This window comes from Thermobia domestica, chromosome 6, assembly GCF_964235325.1.
Source record: "Thermobia domestica chromosome 6, izTheDome1.hap1.1, whole genome shotgun sequence".
Taxonomy (NCBI): domain Eukaryota; kingdom Metazoa; phylum Arthropoda; class Insecta; order Zygentoma; family Lepismatidae; genus Thermobia; species Thermobia domestica.
This window is the reverse complement of record NC_137459.1, coordinates 78,327,417-78,349,491: the sequence shown is the minus strand read 5'-3', so window position 1 is coordinate 78,349,491 and position 22,075 is coordinate 78,327,417. Positions and strand designations below refer to the sequence as shown.

The window sequence follows — 22,075 nt, the reverse complement described above, 5'->3', positions numbered from 1 at the left end:
AATTAAAAAAAAAAAAAAAAAAAAGTGTACTGCTATGAAAGGATATGTCGCCTGTAAGGTTTTTCCTTGGAAATCCTTCTGAAACTAAATAAGTAAAGAAATGTTCAATAATTATATGTAACAATGTGTATGTGCTTTTTCCAATTTACTTCTATGTTCTATTCAAAACAACATTAATTAATTAAAAAAAACACACACACACACACGTTTATACCCTTAGGCTAAATGAGACGGATAACTAACGAAATTGAACTATTGTAAAAGTAATTTCTTTTGTGCTCTCCCACCGGGTATCGAACCCGGGCCACATGCACTAAAGATACACATGCTAGCCACTAGACCAGCGGGGGGGGGGGTCTTTAATTAATTTGAGTATACGTTACAAGTTTCCTAAAACATCTGCTATTTCCACGCCACTTTTATATTTAAAAAAAAAATCGTAAATAAGGTATATGTTATTCTTACATTCATTTAAATATTAGAAAGGTAAATATATAAATTACTTCGCTTATACGCGCTGTGCCAGTGCACTTTAGAGGTGGCGCCTAGAATACATACACCCTCAGAGCCTTTTCCTAACGAAACAAGTAAATTTATGACTATCAGGTGGAAGGATATCATTTACGTTGATTTTGTTTATTAAAGTGTCAAACACATGATTTATTTGTCTCACTGAACTCTCCAAACTTTTTAAGAATGAAATGAAATCTTTCAGTTTAACGTCTCACGATTATGCCCTTTAGGTTAAGGGACACGGATGATTAAGGCAAGTGAATGATAATGGAATAATTGGTGGAATAAGAATATCGAAGGAAACGGGAATACTCCTAGAAAACCCACGGAAACCTTGTTGTCCACCACAAACTAACTTGACCGGGAATCGAACCAAGGACTCCACATACCAGAGGTAAGCGCTCTACCACTGAGCCACCGTGCCCCCATACACATTTAATTGGTATGGCCATTTGTTCATCTAATCGTATCACGGGAAAATAGCTAATACGTTTGAAATGAATTCTTGAATATAGTTAACAGCTACTTTGAACTGGGTTTTAGACTTCCAAACTATGCTATGTGAACGCGTAAGTGTTTCAAGTTTTACAGAACGGCTCTATCCGTCCGTTTGTCTACAAGTATTAGAGCAAACACTGTAAGAGATACCGAGCAGCTGTTTTTGCAATGGATTCAGCATCCCAAGAATAGGTTCCATCACTTCCGTTAAGCGTCTGTTCAAATTAGAAGTTGATCAAGTTAGCCATTTCCGGTTTCAACGATTAAACGTTTCAGGACAACCTATCATGACTATCCACAACAATCTACCAAAACCAAAACTGGTTCCACTTTACTATTACTTCCAATTTCAACACTAATTTCCACAGAATTAAAACGGTAAGATATACTAACAAGTGAGTTTCATTTCACAGTGTGAAACTACAGTAGACTTTCAAACTACGGAAATTCCGTACTCAAACTTGGAGTAGTACATCTATAACTACTGGTTGCAGTAAATTGATAAGATCAAAGTAGAACTTGTTTCTTAAACTCTGAATCGATATCAAAAAGCCATTAATTCGCTATGCCTTACTGTTCTTTTTTTTTTCTATGGCGATAAAATTTGAAAGCGGAAATCATTAATTTGAACCAATTTCGGATCGAACAGCTCGTTAAGGGAAGAGCTAGATGGAACCTACTCTTGGGAAGCTGAATCGAATGCAAAAGACTGCATCTCGATATCTCTAACAGTTTTTGCTCTACGTAAATCAGATTGAAACCGGAAGTAATAGTAAATTTCAAACCATTTTCGATCTTCGTAGAGTTTTGTAACGGTATGTTCTCTAAAGACCCTGAACCGATTACAGAAAATCGCTTGTCGCTGTCTATTACCATTTTCATTCTATGGCGATAAATGATGAAATCGAAAATTAAGTTGTACAACTTCAGCGTACAATGATAGGTTAGTGAAGGAGATAAGACATTTCTTGGGACACTGAATCGTTTGCAAACAACCGCATCTCTATATCTCTTACAGTTCTTTGTCGATGGAAATCAGTTTAGAAACCGAAAGTGAATATAAATTTCAGCCATTACCGTTTTTGGTAGAGTATTGAGGGTGGTGACAATATGTTTCTTTCAGAGACTGGATTGGTTACAGAAAACCACTTATTGTTATCTGTTACCATGTTGGTTCTTTGGCGATAAATATTGATACCGGAAATGATTAATTTTAACTACTTCCGGTTTGTATACAGGGTTAACCTAGGAAATGAAATTTATTTTTGAAACGCTGAATCGATTGCAGAAAACTACTTCTCCATATCTCTTATGCTTTCCCTCTTGATACCTGTCAACTGACAGATGAACGTCGAAAGACTTCTTCTAACACCTACGCATAGCTTGGAAGTCTAAAAACCAAGTATGACTCGGAGAAACGTGTCAATTAGCTTCTCTTGGTAGTTTACTGGTCGGCACGTGCGCATTTGGTATACGTGATCCCGAGTTCCATTTCCGGTGGGAGAGCATTGAAGGCATTTACAGTGGTTCGAACGTCCACACGTCATAAAATCGTGTTGCTTAAAGGGGATTTTAAACTTAAAACATAATAACATTGTCAGTGTCGCTTTCTTTGATTTATTTATGACTGTATGGAATTTGTAAATTTTTCATTTAGAAAAAAAAAATTAAATCAAAGCATTCCTTTTTCTTTTCAGATTAAATGGCTCATACTGATCGTAGTCAGAGTGAAAGAAGAAGATAACTCGTAGTATTTCGTACGAAAGCAGTGTTCACTACAGGCAAAATGGAAAACCCTCGTCCAAATTTAGAATTCGTTTACAACTCACAGACACAGGATGAGATGTTTAAAGGTGAAACTGAGGAACAAAATACATACTTTGTTCCGCCGTTAGATATTAAAGAAGGAGATGTTAGAGAAATGAGAATTGTCTCTGGTGTCACACCTGAAAGATTTTGGCTTCGTCACGCAGACTCCGAGCTTAATTATAAGCTATTGAAGACGAAGTTAAGGTAAGGCTAATGTGTAAGACATGTGAATAGGTTCCTCAATTAAATTAATTAGTTACACTTTGAGCCTATTGTCATCATCAGGTATTATGCAATATTGGCAATGCATCTGCTACAAACACCACGGTCTTTCAGCTAAGCACTTCGTTTTGAGGTAGCAATCATCCGTTTTAATATCGTTCAGCAGTTCTAGCTTCTTTCCCTCCTTCTCATTTTTCTTTCCACTGGAACTTTTAGCACGTTCCTCATGATACAGGTCTTTAACCAAAGGGTTAACCGGTTTCCCTTCGTCTTTGCATTACATTTAATATTATTATTTTTCTTATGCAATTTTTAACACTTCTTCATTCGTTTTCCTTCCTGGTCAACATCATCTTGTTCGTAAGTTTTCTCGGGGTACTCCCGTTTCCTCCCACATTCTCATTCCATCAATTCTTCGATTACAATTCATTTGCCTTAATCATCCGTCTTCCTTAACCTAGAGGGCATAATTGTGGAACGTTAAACTCAAATATTTCATTTCGGTGATTTCATTCGTTTTCCGTTCGACCCAGCTGTGTCCATTCTTTTCCACATCCACATTTCGAAAACTTCAGACTTCTTTGTGCGTTTTTGCATACTACATGTGTGTGCTCCATACTCCACACAAAACATTTTATGATTCTTTTTTTTATTTATTTATTTTTTATGTAAGGACCCACAAAATAATCTTTCTTAAATACGCTTTCGCCATTCCTAGCCTTGCTTTTACTTAACATTCTCATTTCATCTTTTCACAAGTAGTACTATCAAGGTAACGAAAACTAGTCACCTCTGCTTCGTTTCAATCACCATTGCTTTTTCTAACGTTTATTTTCATCCTATATCTCATGTTTTCTAGCGTGTCATTGATTTTCTTAACTCCTTTTATATTATTTGAAAACTGTACATCTTGCTTTTGATTGCTTTCCGAGTAATAACTTTTAAATTGTGTGAAATTACTAAAAATGAGAGATGAAAGTGCCTTCTTATTTATAGGATTAGATTTCAATCAAAAATGATATTGACAATTATGTATTTCTGTGATGTAACATTCGTCAATAAAGCTAAACTTTTCCCCCAGGAAATTCAATGGATTTCTGTGATAGTATTGTATGAGAAATTGAGTGAATATTCATTTATTATTATTATTATTATTATTATTATTATTATTATTATTATTATTATTATTACACTGTATCGTCAGTAGATGTAAATTCGAGGGAACTTATTCTTAAAACGCTAGATCCGCCTAGTTTGAGAATTAACTTAAAATACGTATTTATCAAGAGATCATCACCAGACCAGAACACCATTGAAAACATTGTTTGGGAATCATGGATAACGAATTTTGCTTGTGCTCGATCAAATTCGCTTTAACAGTATTCAAGTGTAATCTACTTATAAGTAAAAATAAAAAATATTGTTTTCTATCATGTTACTTTTATGTTCTGGGGGGGGGGGGGCGAGGAGGGAAAAAAACTATGCGAAAAACTGAGTATCCCATGATCCTGTCAAGTTAGGATGATGAAACTTGATATATAAACTTCTTATTAAAAATAAGTGGACCTGTGTCCCAGTATTTTTGAGAATTCCAGTTTTAAGAGAAGGGGGTCATTTTATATAATTTTGACATTTCAAGCGATGTTGGATGTTGTTTGCGATCGCATAACGAGGAAACGGGTGAACTATTTGAAATGAATTTTTGAACATAGTACCTACCTTGAGCCAGGTTTTTATCATACGTATTAGTTTGATTCAAGGATGCATCCTAGGGAGGCGATAGAGGGGATTCAAATTTAAATAAAAAGTGCAGTATGTCACGAGCTCGCCAAGTCAGGAAGATGAGACTTAGTATATGAACTCCTTATTAACAATAAGTTGACATGTGTTCCAGCGTTTTTGAAACTTTTCGTTTTATGGGGAGAAGGAATTTTCTATAATTCCTTTCTTCACATAGAAAGCAATCTTGCCTTTTTTTTTTTTTTTACCGGATCACGGGTTGAACAGTTTGAAATGAAATTTAGAACATGGTTAGTATCTATCTTGAGCTCGATTTTATTATATAACATTGATTAAAGGGTGCATCCTAAGGGAAGTAGAAGGGGTTCCAAATTAAGCCAAAAATATGGTACCTCATGAGCCCGTCAAGTTAGGTACATGGAACTCGGTATATAATCTCCTGATTTAAAAGCGAAAGGCACAGTTTTCAATAGATGGAAACACTTTCTATGGCAGTTTGATCAATATGCAACCAGAAAATAATATACGTGGAGAAAGTGTAGTGAATGCAATAGAACTGTATATTCCAGAGCCTAACCAAACAGAAATAGAAATTGCTATAAAGAAATTAAAGAAACGCAGATCTCCGAGTGTAGACGAAATTCCTGTTGACTTAATTTTAGCTGGAGGGAAAAATCTATAGAACAAGTTGTACAAAGGCATTCTTCTCATGTGGAACAAGGAGGAATTGCCACAAGAGTGGAAAGAATCAATCATTGTTCTAATTCACAAGAAAGGCGACAAAACTAATTGTAATAATTAGTCCAGGAAGATATATTTTTGTCAACATCCTTTAAAATCCTCTCAAACATTCTATTAGCAAGATTTTCCCCATATGCAGGTGAAATTATTGGAGATTGTCAGTGCGGAGTAGATCAACTATCGACGAGATATTTATTCTTCATTGAATACTCGAGGAGAAATGAGATTACAATACTCCTGTACATTAATTGTGTATTGATTTCAGAAATTCCTACGACTCGGTTAGGAGGGAAACATCGTATAACTTTCTTATTGGGATACCGAGAAAACTAGTTGGGCTAATTAAGATGTGTTGAAATGAATTCCAAAGTAAAGTCCGATTAGGGAAATATTTGTCCACGAGCTTTCACATCGAGAATAGCCTGAAACAAAGAGATGCATTGTTCTCATTATTATTCAGTTTTGTTATAGAATACGTTATGAGGATAATCAAAGATAGTAAACCTCATATGGAATGATATGAGAACAATAGAAAAAAATGGAGAGATTTCATTAAACGCCTGTAGGGATATAGGTTTAGAAATAAATGCAGAGAAAACTAAATACATGGAAGTTCGCCATGACCTAATAGTGGATATGTTAAAATATCAGATAATAATTTCGACAAAGTGGATACTTCCAGACATCCAGGATCAACGGTAAGAGACCATAACGATACCCATGAAGAAAGGAAATATCGAATGAAAGTAGTGAATTCGTGGTATTAAGTTCAAAATATTTTGTCGAAGAATTTGAAGCTGAAAATACTTATATAAAATGATGATCATGCCTATTGTAGTGTACGGTTTACCTACCATTGTTAGAGTCATTAAATCTAGGAGGTTCAAGTAGGCAGGTCATGTAGCCAGAATGGGAAAATAATAGAAATGATTTCAAAATTTTAGCTGGAAACCCAATCGGAAAAAGACCATTAGGAAGACCTAGGCGGGGAAGGGAGGAGAATATTAAGATGGATCTCGCAGCAGTAGGAATACCAAGTAGAAGCTGGGTTCAGTTGGCTAAGAACAGAAATCAGTGGAAATCTTTTGTGAATGCGGCTTTGAATCTCCGGGTTCCATAGCCCATAGAGTTAATTATGCTCGTTGTGAAATATTATACTGCCCTTTTCAATATTATTCAATGGACAATCCTTAATTATGAACATGTGTTATGTTTCTGGACCAATGGTTCGTTCACAGAATGATTACCATTGTAAAACTGTATAGTATGTTCGAGAAGCAGAAATCTTAAAAAGTTTTATCACAGTATCGAAAAAGTTAAACATTTATCTTTTCCTGTAAAAGTGTCAAGTCCGTTTTCTTTTTTTTTCTTCTTTTTTTAAACCGGAACGTCATTTTTATTTTCTTGTGTAATAATAGCACGTATAGATTGAAAGGAATAATTTAGAGGTATATTAAAACACACAACTGTGGATGGAGACATTGTGATTACATAGCTGGATTTAGCGTGCAAATATGCTATGTAAAATATCATTTTTTTAAAAAATTTAAGTAATTTATGTATTTATTTTACTATGAAACAAATCTTCCCTGACCAGTCTAATTAATGAATTTGGGAAGAAAAACTGAAGAACACATATACACATACAAATATCAATAAGTGTTTCGCGTATTCCTATCTAACACTTCTCTCTCAACTAGCATGTTGAAGTCAGTTTATGAAATATTGAATACCTTTATCAAAAAGTAGTATTCCTTTATATCTATTTATTCTGTGTACGTTAAGGGTCAGTTGGCGTTGTTGTAATTGCTCATAAAAAAATATGACAACAGTATTGCCAGAATTGTTAGTAAAAATAAATTTTTCGTTTCAGAATGAAAATGGTAGATCCTACTGTTGAGCGACTGTTGAAACTTCCCAACATTGGCGATTATATACTGGCTGAAAATAGAGAGGGAATTATATTTAGGGCCAGAGTTCTGGATATTTACGGACAAACTAAGTAAATATTTTCATTATGTACATTTAGATATTAGTTATTAAATAAATTTTGTGCTGCAGTGGTCAACTTTAATCTGTACGTTTGGTTTGGCATTTTGTTTTATCTTAGTATTACGTAAATTAAGTTATATGTAACAAAAAAAAAAAAAAAAAAAAAAAAAAAAAAAAAACAGCATGGACATATATAAATCAAAATATAATGTATCTATGTCACAAAATATAAATTTTGCACTTTAATTAGAAATAGGATTCCCCAAACTGCTTGTTTTCACCTCACAACATACTAAAACTAAGGTTGTTGAAAGGTCGGTGGATATGAAACACCTTTCTTTACCAAGAGGCACTTTTAGCTCTCATGCTTCTCCGGGAAAGGATGACGTTCTTTTATCCGTTTATCTCAGGCATGTTTGATTGGATATAGTTCAGGAAACCTGGTTGGCCATTCCATCCGAGCAATATCTTCACTGACAAGGAAGTCGTCAACAAGAGCAGCCATATGTGGGTGGGTACCAGCCTGAACGATGTAAATTTCGGCATAGATCATGATATCGTCCCACACCAGTATACTGCCACCCCCATAATAATTCCTTCCCCTGATATTCGATGGATGGTATCTTGTGTTCTGCTGTCGCCATGTAAGTGCACGTCGGAAACCGTTCTACACGCTGAGCCATAAACATAGGTAAAACGGGGGCTCAGTCACGATGTTGACATCTCTCTAGATGGTGTATTATTTGCACTGAAGTCAGTGACACACTTTTTTGCAAAGAGAACGTCCGTGTAATCTCAAAGATAAGTTGAACGTAATATAGCTCGCCATATGGCCACAGCGAGCTCTTAAGCCAGTTGACGTGGAAATAAAGTGGGATGGCGTCTGGCAGTAGCGATCATCTTGTGGATTTGTGCTTAGCTATGTCTTCGCGATACATCATCTGTCTGTTGGAGTTGATTATGGTTAAAAGTGGAAACTAAGAAGTGTGACACAACATTCCTTCGGATACTCATGGCTCTAGATGTTTCTTGCCTGTATTTGGCTTGCCGTCTTTGAACAAAAACATAATCAAGAAAGCACCTCTAACACAGAACAATATAACCACCTGACACAAACAACTTTCCACCTGAACTGGTACTTTGCTTGTCATCCGAACAACAAAGAGGCATTTTGACCACATTGGTCATGATCCTGGCTCCGTCCACTTTGTATTGGCTCTTATGTCCTTTCTTTTGTTGGTAACCAGTTACATCTTTTCAGGTATTCCTTTTACAGAAACACACTCAGAAATTTTCTTCCCTCTAATTTCGCACACGTATTGATGTACAAAATTTCACATTTCGTCTAAACTTCGCTATTCCGTATTTCAAAAAAAATGCACACATTGTATAGCACAATTTTCAACCCAACAAACTTACAAGTAAGAAATTATATGTACTTCTTGAAGTAATTACTGAAGACCTGCAATTGTGGTAAAATGACATATTTTGCCATATTTACAACAAATCCTGAATAAATGCAATTTAGTGCAATCATTGGCCATATTTGCCATTTTATAGTTGCTTTTTAAGTTTGTTCTGCATTGAATTGAAAATATAAGACACATTGTTCGCAGTTATCGTGGAATGCAGACGACTAGTGAGATATGGAATTTACCATTCCTCACTGAACGAGATGAATCATTGTTAACCAGTCAAATATATGGAGATCACGGTATACACCAAATATGTGTTGCTATAAATCACAAAGTTGTGGCCATGGGCGCCGAACCTGAGGGAAGCAGAGAGGGCTGAGGTCTTCCTTAAGTTTGCTTGGCCCTACGTATTTGTATTAAAATTCTCGTTGATGTCTTGCTAGATGATATACGACAAACCTGAATTAAGACCCCAAAAGTTATGCAGAAATTGGAGCTACTGGATGTCGTGCTTCAAACATGTTCCTTTCACATTGGTAGATGTTAATGATAATTTTTACGCCTCAAATGCATCTTAACGAAAGACGACATAACTTTTTTCTTAGCTTAACGTCCTACGGTTATACCTTTTAGACTAAACAAGACGAACAATTAAAGAAAGTGAATGATTGTGAAATTAAAGCTTTCGTGCTCTTCCACCAGGAATCGACTACAGGACCACGTGCACCAAAGGTACACGCGGTAGCCCAGCGAGGAGACCGACATAACTTGTTTATGGACAGGCTGAAGAATTGCTTGTATAATGCAGTCAGAAGTGAATTATAGTGCTTTTCAAAACTAAACCAACTTTTCTTATCAGCAGTAAAACAGTCATTAGGGTGTTAGCGGCCACCTGCGGTTTGTCAACCAGTTGAATGTTGCCGGTATTACAAAAGCTTAGCCGCTCTCCCTGTCGCCAGGGTAAACAATGAAGTCTCGAACTATTCTCCTTTTTGAGTGTTGCAAACCAATAAGCAAATACATAAAACAAGAATAACCATTTAAAATAGGAATAAAATTCGTACAGGTCAACAAATAATTTTCTCTCCTATTAATATAATAATAATAATGATAATAATAATATAATCGGCTACTGTGCATTTTCGGTAATGCTCGGAAAATAGAATAGATCCTGGACCGCACATTGGACCGATATTGTATTTTTACCTTATGAATCGGGTTTGCCCGATTGAAGCGTATGAATAGGGTTGGCCTGATAACCCCATTTTTATGAAAACAAGCTTAATCTGTCATTGTAAATGATGTGTTGTTTCACTTTATTATCGTAACACAAATTGTCCTAATTATCATGTACAAACTCATAACGAGTCTATCGGGTCAAACGGTCCAAACAGGCCAAACACGGGTCAAACGGGTTTATCAGGTCTAAGAACCGAGTAAACCAAACAAAATGGGTATCGGGCGGGTACTATTTACCCGAAAAGTTCAAGCACTAATTATAGGTTAAAATCATACATAAGAGCTCCAATTGTTTGCACTCACTTCTTCTTCTTCTTTTTTTTTCAGATACATAACAAACTTGCGGATACATAAATATAAATGCTCAAATCTAAATTATTGCATTATATTATTGCAATAAGCATGATCGTCATTTACTATTAGAAGTTAGCGTGATGCACTAATGTTAGTCTTTTATATATAACATTATTATTATTATTATTATTATTATTATTATTATTATTATTATTATTATTATTATTTATGCAATTCATGCAACTTAGAATCAATCTCACATAAAGCACTATATCAGACCTGATTGAACATTATTTTGAAAATTGAAGCGCTTGGAGGATAAAGGTTTTATGTAACAAATTGAATATGACGGGAAAATTGACTTTCACAACTTTGTCCGTTAACATACCGCTTTCATCGTTTCTAAATATTTGCACTCAGACGAGAACGCATTACATAATGTGTTACATAGCATGATTAACATATAAGACGTGCATGAATCGCCAGAATGCAACGTTTCAGACAATGTAATATAACGCCTTTATCCTCCAAGCGCTTCAATTGTCACATAAATAGATAAAATAAACAATTGAAACTTAACACTTCAATACATGTCCTCGTTTTCGTTTTCCTCACTTTCTGAGGACGATTAATCTATCGATGACATGATCCTTGTCTCTATCAAAAACATTTTGCAAGACACGATAACTTTGTTCAATGTCCTGGGAAAACTTTATTATTATTATTATTCGGCAGGCCGTCTGTCTATAATGACAATTTAAAATTTTTTTCTTTAAAAAAGAAATGATTAAAAAGCATTCTATTAAGTACCTAGATCCTCATATTTATTAATGTATGCAAATTAATATCTGAGTAATAAAGCTATCATTATTAATTTCCTGTGTATAGAATCGTAATTTGTAGTTTGTCCAGTTTCTATACACGTGACGAATCACATTAGAAACAAACTGATCAATTATTGACCTGTCTAACTGTATCATAAAGTTAGAAATATAATACGAGCAGAGCAGACAAATAGGCAGAATCTTTATTAAGCCTATTACTATTATTATTATTAGTAGTAGTAGTAGTAGGAGGAGGAGGAGGAGGAGGAGGAGGCGGAGGCGGCGGCCTGGAATTATGGCACTCATTCCTGTGGTGTGATGTGTTTAGAGGTCTGCACGGGCTCGAACCGAGCCCGCGGGCCGGACTTGGACCTAAAAAGCATGTATCGCTTCGGGCCGTAAGTTTTAAAATACACAACCATATTTCTCGGGCCTAACTTTGTAAATATACTGTACAACGATATTTATTGGACCGTTCTTACCGAACAACTTTTAAAGCATAACTTCAAAATTAAACCTCTAATTGCTGTAACAGGGTGTCTACTGACCTGGAAAACCTTGAAAACCTGGAATTAGCCTGGAATTTACTTTTGGACCTGGAAAACCTGGAAATAGCCTGGAATTGGACGAGGAACCTGAAAGTTTTAAAATTGTTTTTAAAATATTGTTTTTGGAATTGGTATGGAATAAGTATATTTTTGTAAAATGCAAGAAAGCTATATACCACAGCATAAATTAAAAGCCAATAATAACTTATTCAGTGGAGACGTAGTTGAGAAAGACAGACAGACGTGAGCAGAGTGCAGGCAGTGAATGTTTTTGGAAAGTATGTTGAGGGTACAAGAAGAGACTGAATAAGATTTTATTTGTTTGGCATGGTAGTTGTGCATAACAGTGACTACAAAAAGAGCTAAATTAGTCCCCGATGATGAGAGTAAGGTAATTGAAAAAGTTAAATTTCATGATCTATTAAGTTTGTGTCTTACATTGAGAGGATACTGGCATACAAACCAAAAGCTTTCTCTGTGGTTGCTGCTTATGTGCATAGTATGAATCAAGCTTATTTGCTGCTTTGTGAAGACATTGGTTTACATGTTTCTGTAGCAAGATTAGTAGACAGGTCTGGAACAACATTCCACTTATACTCCTGTGCCGAAGCTTTTTAACAGGAATCCAAGCCCGCGGATGTCGCAGTGAACACCATTCCCGGTGGCCGAAAGGTGTATCACCGGAAAAAAGTAAAATTGCCCACATCTTAACGGAATCACTTTTTGTATTTAGGTTAACATTTTACTAGTCTTGCAATAAATCCTGTTACACACGAACAATTAACATTTTATATTTCAGCCATTAAAATAGGGAAAAGGAAAACTAAATTCCAGGACTCGTGGAAAGGCCAGTGAAAATGAGTTATTAGGTACAACGATCCATTTAAAGCAGTTTGTAAACTCTGCAGAACTGATTTTGACATTTCAAATATGGGAGCTGGATCATTGAAATCTCATGAAAAAGGAAAGAAACATCAAATAGCTGTTAAAGCTCTTAATGCACAATGTTCGATCGTAAAGTTCTCAAGCAATGTTAACAAGGAGCCTTCCTGTACAAAATATTCTGCAGCGTCTTCCAGTTAAGTGACTGGCATATCATCTACTCCAGTTGTTCAGGAAAAAAGTGAAAGCCCAGCAAAAACTAGTGGTGTAATAAAGAGTTATCTTATCCAAGATCAAGTAACGAAAGCAGAAATAATCTGGACATTACACAAAGTTACAAGTTATGCATCGGCCAGAAGCCAAGCGAGTGCAACGGATTTGTTTCCTTTAATGTTTCCTCAGTGTGGAGTCGCTAAAAAATATGCAGTTACACAAAGACAAAATAGGTTGTCATCACTTTTGGATTGGGTCTATATTTCCAACAGACATTACTTCGTGAACTACAAAATTGTGAATGTTTTGCAGTATCGTTCGACGAAAGCCTAAACACTATCTCACAGAAAAATCAAATGGACTTAGTAGTTCGTTTCTGGCACAGTGACGAAAATAGTTTTAACACGTTATTTAACATCAGTATTCCTCGGATATGCTGCTGCCCAGGATTTGTTAGGTGCATTTATAAATACTTTCAAGGACAAGGGTCTCGGTTTTTGTAAGTTACTTCAGGTTTCTCTTGATAGCCCTAACGTTAATTTGAAATTTCTGAGTGATTTGAAGACCTATCTGAGTGAAGAAAATGGTGAAGGTCCACAGCTTTTGGAGACAGGAACGTGCACTTTACATATTGTTAATGGGTCTTTTAAGACTGCGCATACCAAAGCTGGTTGGAATGTGACAGTTTTTGAGAGCATTGTACTATTTATTCAAGGACTTCCCTTCAAGAAGAGCAGATTTCCTGGCAGCATCTGGAACAGCAGTTTTCCTTCTTAAATTTTGTTCTATTAGGTGGGTGGAGAATTCTAAAGTTATCAACCATGCCATAACTATGATTCCTGCCTTAAAAGTTTATGTTGATGCAGTGAAAACAAAACCTCCTGAAACATCAAACTCCTCTAAAGTAAAAGCCCACATCTCTGATGTACTGTTGCCTGCTAGATTAGGGTTCCTTCAGTCCGTATCTGTAGAACTAGAAGAATTTCTCACTAAGTACCAGACAGACAGTACATTACTACTGATTCTATGGAATGACCTAAACATGTTGATTCGTAGTTTGTTAAGCCGCTTCGTGAAAGATGATATCTTAAAAATAGCTAAAACTTAAAAAAAAAACTTACTTCAATAGATGTTTTTGATAAGGACATCTTAAAACCACTTAATCTAGTTGATGTTGGATTTTCTGCGGTTGCATCGCTTAAAGGAGTGAAGGGTGTTGATATATTGAACTTTAAGAAAGAATGCAGAAGATTCTTACAAGAACTGTGTAAAAAACTTATGCTAAAATGTCCTTTAAAATACAGTGTAACAAGAGCCCCAAATTGCTTGTCTCCAGAAACTATGACCAACGAAACCCTTCGTGAATCACGTATCACACTCGCCCTGGAGACATTTGTCGAGAAGAAGCAAATAACACCTATAAATCCCGATATGGTGAATTTGGAATATTTAAAATTTTGTTCAGACCAAGACACAGCACGAAAACTGTCAAATTTCAGTTACAAAAATGGCAGATTAGACGTTTTTCTCCATGATCTGTTAAGTAAAGAAGGTGTATCCAATGCGTTTAAAACATTCATGCATAAGATATGTGTACTTTTCCATAGCAACGCAGCAGTGGAAAGGAGTTTCTCCATTAACAAGGAGTGCATTGTTGAAAATCTCCAAGAGGAGTGCTTGATTGCCCAGAGAAGTGTGTTAGTTGCTGTGCGTGTTGCTGGTGACACACGTAATATGAATATCACAAAGAGTATGATCCAGTATGTGAGGAATGCATCAAGCAGAAGAAATGAATATCTGAAAGACCGCGGTGAAAAAGAAGACAAAGCAGCTCGAGAAAAGAAAGATATTAAGAAGAAAATAAAAGAGTTGGAATTAAAGAAGAAAATAATACCAACTGACACCGAAGCAGAAGTAGATGCGTTGGAAGAACAGGCGAAAGAGTTAAAAGGGATGTTGAACTCTAGAAGTTAAATGTCAAAAACTTTTCACTGTGAAAGTTGTTTTGTATATTTGTTCATATAATGTGCGTGGTTCCATAACATTTTCAGTTTTTTAAACTTTCATGTTACAATACATTTTTAAATAAAATATAACTGATGGCCAGTCCCCATCCAAAAAGAATGTGCAGTATCGTTTAACAATATGGACTACTTTGCGTTAAGAAATTGTATTATATATGATCATTTTCCTCTTACTTCTAAACTAATATTAGTTTGACAAAAATGGCGGGAAAATAGCTTACTCACCGGTAAGTCCTACCAGTACTTAGCATAAAATACCACAAGAGTACTTTAAAGGGGAGTGCTTGTAGTAAAATGCTCTTGTGGTATTTTATCCCATAATTTAGTAGTGAGTAAGCTATTTTCCCGCCATTTTTGTCATTGTTCATCAATACTCACGTGCTACTACTATAATATTAGTTTATTTGAAGTAATGTTTTTGACGGAAATTTACTATTATACAGGGTGAACCTTAACTAAACCGATAAACTTTGGGAGGTGATTCCCGAGCCCGAAACAAGAAAAAAATTCCTCTAACTTTTCTCCACAGTACATAGTTTTGGAGCTACAAGGTGCCGAAAGTGTGGAAAAATTAACTTTTGAGGCCTATATTTCCAAACCTATCTTACGTAGAGAGTGCAACTTAATATCTCTTTAGGGAAGTCTTATCTGTTCTGAACATATGATTTCCTTTGTAAGATTTTAAGCAGCACTCTCTACTTTGGATAATTTTGGAAATATAGGCGTCGGAAGTTCATTTTTCCACACTTTTCGGCACCTTTTAGCTCGGAAACTATGCGCCCTGGAGAAGAGTTAAAGAGGATTTTTTTTTTGTTTGTTTGTTTGTTTGTTTGTTTGTTTGTTTGGGTGCCAAGAATCATTTCCCGAAGTTTGTCAGTTTAATTAAGGTTCACCCCTGTATAGTATTCCTACATTAGGATATTTAAAGCTACTGCACATTTTTCTCAACCGGCCTTCTGGTAGGGGATATTTTAATTAAACATTTTCTTGTGTAAAATGTTTTGAGACCCTACATTTCACTCAGTTTTTTCTTTTCATCTTGTCTTTTAAAGAAACTATCCCTTGCGATATGCATTCTCTAATTATAACCAGTTTTTGTTAAGAACTATATAAAATTGCAGTAACTTATACATGTTATAATAAATGTCAGTCTACTGAATAGACCTGGAAAAAAAGGAAAAATAAACCTTGAAAACCTTGATGAAACCTGGAATTTGAAAATGAACATGACACCCTGTGTAAATAAAATGCAATTTTGTGTTCATTATTAACTTTCTGTAATTCGGGCCTATTTGATTATGACATGAGCTAAAAATTCCGGTTCGTGAAGACCTCTAGATGTGTTAGCAGATTGGCTACCCTCGCCGTTAATGCTGGCTTCGTGGACTGCAGTTCGCTACTGTTTTCTTTCAAGTAGCCTCCAATTGTCCTCACGACGCTGGGTGGACACCGCGGCGCCAACACCGTCTGGTGAGTACGAATAGTCACACCTATCTTTCCTTTCACCAAACCCAGGACTGCTTGACTTCGTTGATCTCATGGAGAGTGATATTCCAGTGTGGCTAGGATGTTGGTAATAAAATAATAAATGAAATAGTGAGGAAATTGGCTAGGAAATATAGATAAGTACTAAACTGACTCCCTGGAGCTACGGTCCATGAGGGGCTGTGTCTGCCGAATGTCGCAATACTACAAGCATCAGCTACGCACTGACAATGTTCGAGATAGGAAGAGCTCGGTTTTTAAACTATGTTGCTATTCCTTTACGAGTGCTCGAAGTGGAAGATGTAAGGAAGTATACTCCGCATACTCCCCTTCTTCTATTTAGAGCATTGTCTTTACATCATTTATGGAAATAACACAATGCAAAGGCTTGGATCGGGAGTAGAGAAGATTTGCTCTATTCGATAACACTTACATGTTTCCCGACATAATTAACATCAAAGTAATTTGTGTTTTAAGCTGAACAAAGTAGAATAAAATAGCTTTCATATATTGTCACATGATGTGGGCTGATTGCAAAGCCTAGTTACCGAATTATACGTTCTTCAATCACGCTGTAAAAGCTACAGATGCCAGAGGGAATAAACGCTGTACGAAGCTACTATGATAACCACAATGGGGTTAGCCATACTGAGAGCTTTATACAGTTCTACCTGAGTTGTAGCGGCAACGCCGAAATCTAGTTACAATGAAGAATTTATGGTAGGGACAAGTAAACCCTTATATCCTGACCTTCGAGGAAAAAATTGGTTATGTTATGTCGCGTAGTATATATGTTATATAGTATAACTGCTTTTATCAAGTGCTCAAGTATCAGGGTAGGGTTTACCTAATATAAAGTGAGGATTTTTCGTAGTTTCTAGTTGACGGTATTTATTAGCACATTTTATCTGCAGTTCTATGTGTATAAGAATAATATATTTTTTATTTATAATTTTCTTCGTTTTAGTGTGTTATGATTATTGATACTTTCAAAGTCATAATCTCCAAAGTAGATTTAAACATTTAGTGAGTGAAATAGTACAAGGAATATGTTGTGTTTTGTAATATAATCTGCCACTTTTTAGTGCCATTTTAAAAATTTATTTTGTCTGCCATTTTCTGTCGTTATTTTGCCACAACTTCCGTTCTTTAGTAATTACAAAATGAATACAACATTTTTTTGTTAGTGTTTCTTCAGAACCCTGGTAAGTAATTGATTACTTCCAGAGAATGGTTAAAACGGTTTTAAAAGAAAGTAGAACCATAGTGTTTTGCGTAACTCTTCATTAGGTAGAGAAGTAGAAATAAGCCCTCCTCTCTGGTCTATCGGTAGTACGTGCGCATTTGATGCACGTGGGCTCGTGCTCTATTCTGGACGGAAGAGCAGTAAAATTTGAACTCGTTACGGTGATTTGTTTTCCATCTCAAATTGTAGGTTCACGTCCCATATAGCTTTGGTGCTGAATATGAACGCTGAATTTCAACAAACAAAAAGTATAAGGGAAAGGAGTATAATAGAAAAGAGTGAAAACTGAGAGGTATACAGAGTGACACTATGATGTACAGGTTTTATGATTAACTTGGGCTTGTGCTCCTAACATGAAGTTATATATTTTCAAATGTCACTACATCAGACTATTATATATTTCAAATCTATATGTTAAACGAAAATTTACAATACCACACTTTATTATTCAGTATTACAAACTAAGGATGCTACAATATCACAAACATCGAACGACAACCAAAATTTGGAGGGTTCTACAACAGTAATAACGCAAGTGAAACGAAAGGGGCAATGTATGCCCAAAGTACCTTAGTGTTGAATACTACGATTACCATGTGATTTATTTCGAACAAGTAGAAACGAAGTTAAAAGAATTTGAAAATTTGACTTCTAAATGTTGTTCTAAAGGGTGCTTAGGTGAGTATCACTCAATTACGGAGATAGGGAGCACGGTGGATCAGTTGTAGAGCGCTTACCTCTGGTGCATGCATCCCTGGTTCGATCTCCGGCCAAGTAATTTTATGGTGGGCAATATTATGTTCGTAGGTTTTTTCGGGGTTCTCCCATTTCCTTCCACATGTTCATTCCATCAATTCTTCCATCATCATTTACTTGCTTTAATCATCGTCTCCCTTAGCCTAACAGGTATTGAGGCATAATCATGGGACGTTAAACTTAAAGATTTCATTTCAGTTAGTTTTTAGTAGACATAAAATTCATAATTCCGTTTATAGCAATTTGATACCTCAAACCATTCCAGACATATGAAAAATAATGGTAAAGATTGATATATTGCCTAAAACGGTATATTTATGAGAACTTTTTAAAACGATCTTTGTTTCCTTTGCTTCTATAGCATTACAACAATAGTTTTTTAGTAGATATAATTACAAAACCTCTCGGAATTTCATAATTTTAAGTAGTGTCTACTATATTTTTAGAACGGTTTGAGATATCAAATTTCTGCAAATGGAAAATGATTTGCTCATCTATTAAAAAGCATATAAATACTTACATGTGATACTTACGTAATCATTTTTTTTATTTTTATTTTTATTATTATTATGTTTTTAATGAAGCCTTTCGAGAAAAAAGGTCAAGTTTTCAACCGCTTGTAACTTTGTTCTTATTCTATGGAAATACGTCATTTCAAGATCATGGTATTAAACACTAAGATACTTTTCATGTGCATTGCCCTGTTCGTGTTATTGGTGTTATTACTGTTGTAGCGACCTTCAATGATTAAATGTTTGCGATATTGTAGCGTTCTTAATTTGCAACACTGAACAACAAATGAGATATTGTATGTTTTCGTTTAACACGTGGATTTGAAATTGTAATAACCTGACAAAGTGCCATTAAGGTTACGAGGACATATTAAGGTACATAATCCACTCCGCATTTATACATACTGTATATAAGCCTCAAACTCCTTCTTTTTCGAAATCGATTATGAAAAACTAGAAAATTCTCGGAAGACCTGACTGTTTTGTACCATAGTATTACATACTCAAAAAAAGTTATATCCTCAATTTGTATAGTGTTTATGATGTACAATAAAAAACAAATAATGGAATAAATTTTGAGGAGTATTTTTAAGATATATATCTGAAGAAACATAAAAAAAATCAATGTTTTTCGTTAATAAACAAACCTGTCTTTCTGTCCTTCTTGTTTATTAAAAGACCAAAGACTTTTGAATAATATTTAGTGGTAAGTCATGGTCTGATAAACGGGTATATTCAGTGAGGAAATGGTATGAAGTCCTCAAGTCTCACTTTTGTGACAAGAAACATACTCTTTCGAAAGAAAAAAATATTTAGCCTGAAAGAGTACATGAAGTAAAACTTAATCTACAACATTATATATGTATATATATGCTGTATGATGTATTAGTAAATAAATCAAAATATGAGCAGGAAGAAAGTACAACTTTCTGCATTGAAGAATATTAAGCTGGAAAAAAGTTTCACTTGGCATTTTTTTTTTTTTTTTTTTTTTTACATTTTTTAATATACGTGTTTTAAACAAAATGTTAGAAACGTAAATTTCAGAAAAATAATTTACTTGGTTCGTTGCGTTTTGTTGGAAGACTTTCTGGAAAATGATTAATTATTACGTTTGTTACTTTTTTTCATTTATCCGAGAATATGACATCTGAACAAAAACACCAGAGGTGCAAAAAGTGTATCCAAGTTCATTAGCCTCAAAAAGTGTTGAGATGAGGATGGATGAGCCAAGTTCCTTGGCCACTGAAACGAACATTGGAACTTGGCGCGACACTCAACACTTTTCGAGGCTGATGAACTTGGGTGCACTTTTTGCACCTCTGGTGTTTTTGTTCAGATTTCACTTCTTTTTGTAGTTCACCATATCAATATCGTATATTGGGATTCTCAATTGTGACATATTGTTAGATTTGAATTTAGAGTTGTACATTTTTATAGGTGTCATAATGTGTCACATGCAACATTAGTTCCCAAGGGCTCTTCCACTGGAAATCGAACCCAGGACCCTGTACAACAAAGGCGCGCATGCTAGCCACTAGAACAGCGGGGAGGATATATTATATATCTGTCAGAGAGTTATGTCCAAACGAGGTTCTAATTTATTTACCCAAGGTACAAAATCACGATCGCTAACCTCTCATTTTTCATTACTTAAATACGAAGAGTATCAACAGGACCCCAAAACATTTGATGCTGAATTCTCGATTCTACATCACTAGACATGGCTGGTGTTTCAACATGCTTAGTTGTTTTCTACCCTCCACATTGCGAAATTATGGATTTCATTACATGACGCGCATGTTGCACAGTTTCATATTGCCTTGGGTTTACCTTCCAGAATATATATATATATATATATATATATATATATATATATATATATATATATATATATATATATATATATCAGATAGCTTATAAAATTAATTATATTTGCCACCAACATATCTCATATAAAAGTCGAACAATTGGATTTCCCATTTCTTGGAAAACTTCATTAATTCTAAATATCCCCACCTCTACATATCTATTACTTATCAATTTAATTTCAGTATCTATTTAATAACAATGACTGCAATAAAGGAAAAATATTCACCGAAAAGAGAAAAAAATATTAGCTTTTCTTGTCTGGGTTTCCAACCACGAAATTTACGGCAGCATATACGCGCCTTAGCTCACTTTTTTTAAAAAGTTAACTGATTCACCGAACTTGCCTCATTAACTTGCAACTACTTATTACTAGGTTTCACTTATTTTACTGGCACACTGAGAAAAAGTATATGGTGTACGTGAAAAATTAGATTGCATGTGTAAATCCTGTAGTTTTTGGACTTAACGTACACAAACGTATAACTGAAAAAATTATATTGTATACGTACTTTCCGTATAAGTGTTCCGAATAAATGTACTTTCTGTACGAACGAAGGAACTGTGTGTATATATAGGCGGTCAGGATCTCACATACAGACGGACGTATGTAATTTATAGCTGACGTACGCAACATACGTATACGCATGTAATGTACGGAAGACTGTTAGATGTCAGACATCCTACAACGACATGGTGCAACATCTAAGCGGGAAGGAGGACAATACGTATGTAGCATATGGATAACGCATGCTAACTACTGATTTCTGTAGTAAACATAAGGATTCCGCATATTTGTACAGTACAGTATACCGCTGTCCGGAGAACGGATTTTCCTCAGTGAACTTCGCTCGTTTTTTTAAATTATTTTTTATTAACCTAAAAACATCGAGGGAATTTAAAATTGCAAAGACTCTCCCACCGGGAATCGAACCCGGGACCCCGTCCACCAAAGGCGCACGTGATAGCCACTAGACCAGCTTAGAGGGCACCCACTCGGACGATTGATAACATTATTATGCACATGATATGTTGAATAAAGGAATCGTTCCCGATTTCTGATTGTAAGGGCAGTTTTTTGCCAATGAAAAATTTCCCCATAGCAAATTCCTCAAGTTTTATACTCAAGCCGTTATAAAGTACCTTTATGTAGACATTCACATCTTTACCTCACTGGAAAGTGCGTAATGGCTACGGACAATTTTTCGCCTGTAAAAAAAAAAAATCCCATAACACATTCCTTAAATTTCGGA

General features: G+C 35.3%; 1 protein-coding gene across 2 annotated transcripts in view; it reads left to right on the top strand.

Moving 5' to 3' along the window:
• Nucleotides 1-22,075, top strand: part of LOC145688069 (uncharacterized) — a 118,046-nt gene that overhangs the window by 5,360 nt on the left and 90,611 nt on the right. For both annotated transcript variants that reach the window (XM_081761783.1, XM_081761782.1), the window contains exons 2-3: nt 2,709-3,024; nt 7,397-7,525. In XM_081761783.1, the coding sequence (XP_081617909.1) occupies nt 2,798-3,024; nt 7,397-7,525 (356 nt within the window). In that variant the 5' untranslated portion in view covers nt 2,709-2,797. The remainder of the gene's footprint in view (nt 1-2,708; nt 3,025-7,396; nt 7,526-22,075) is intronic.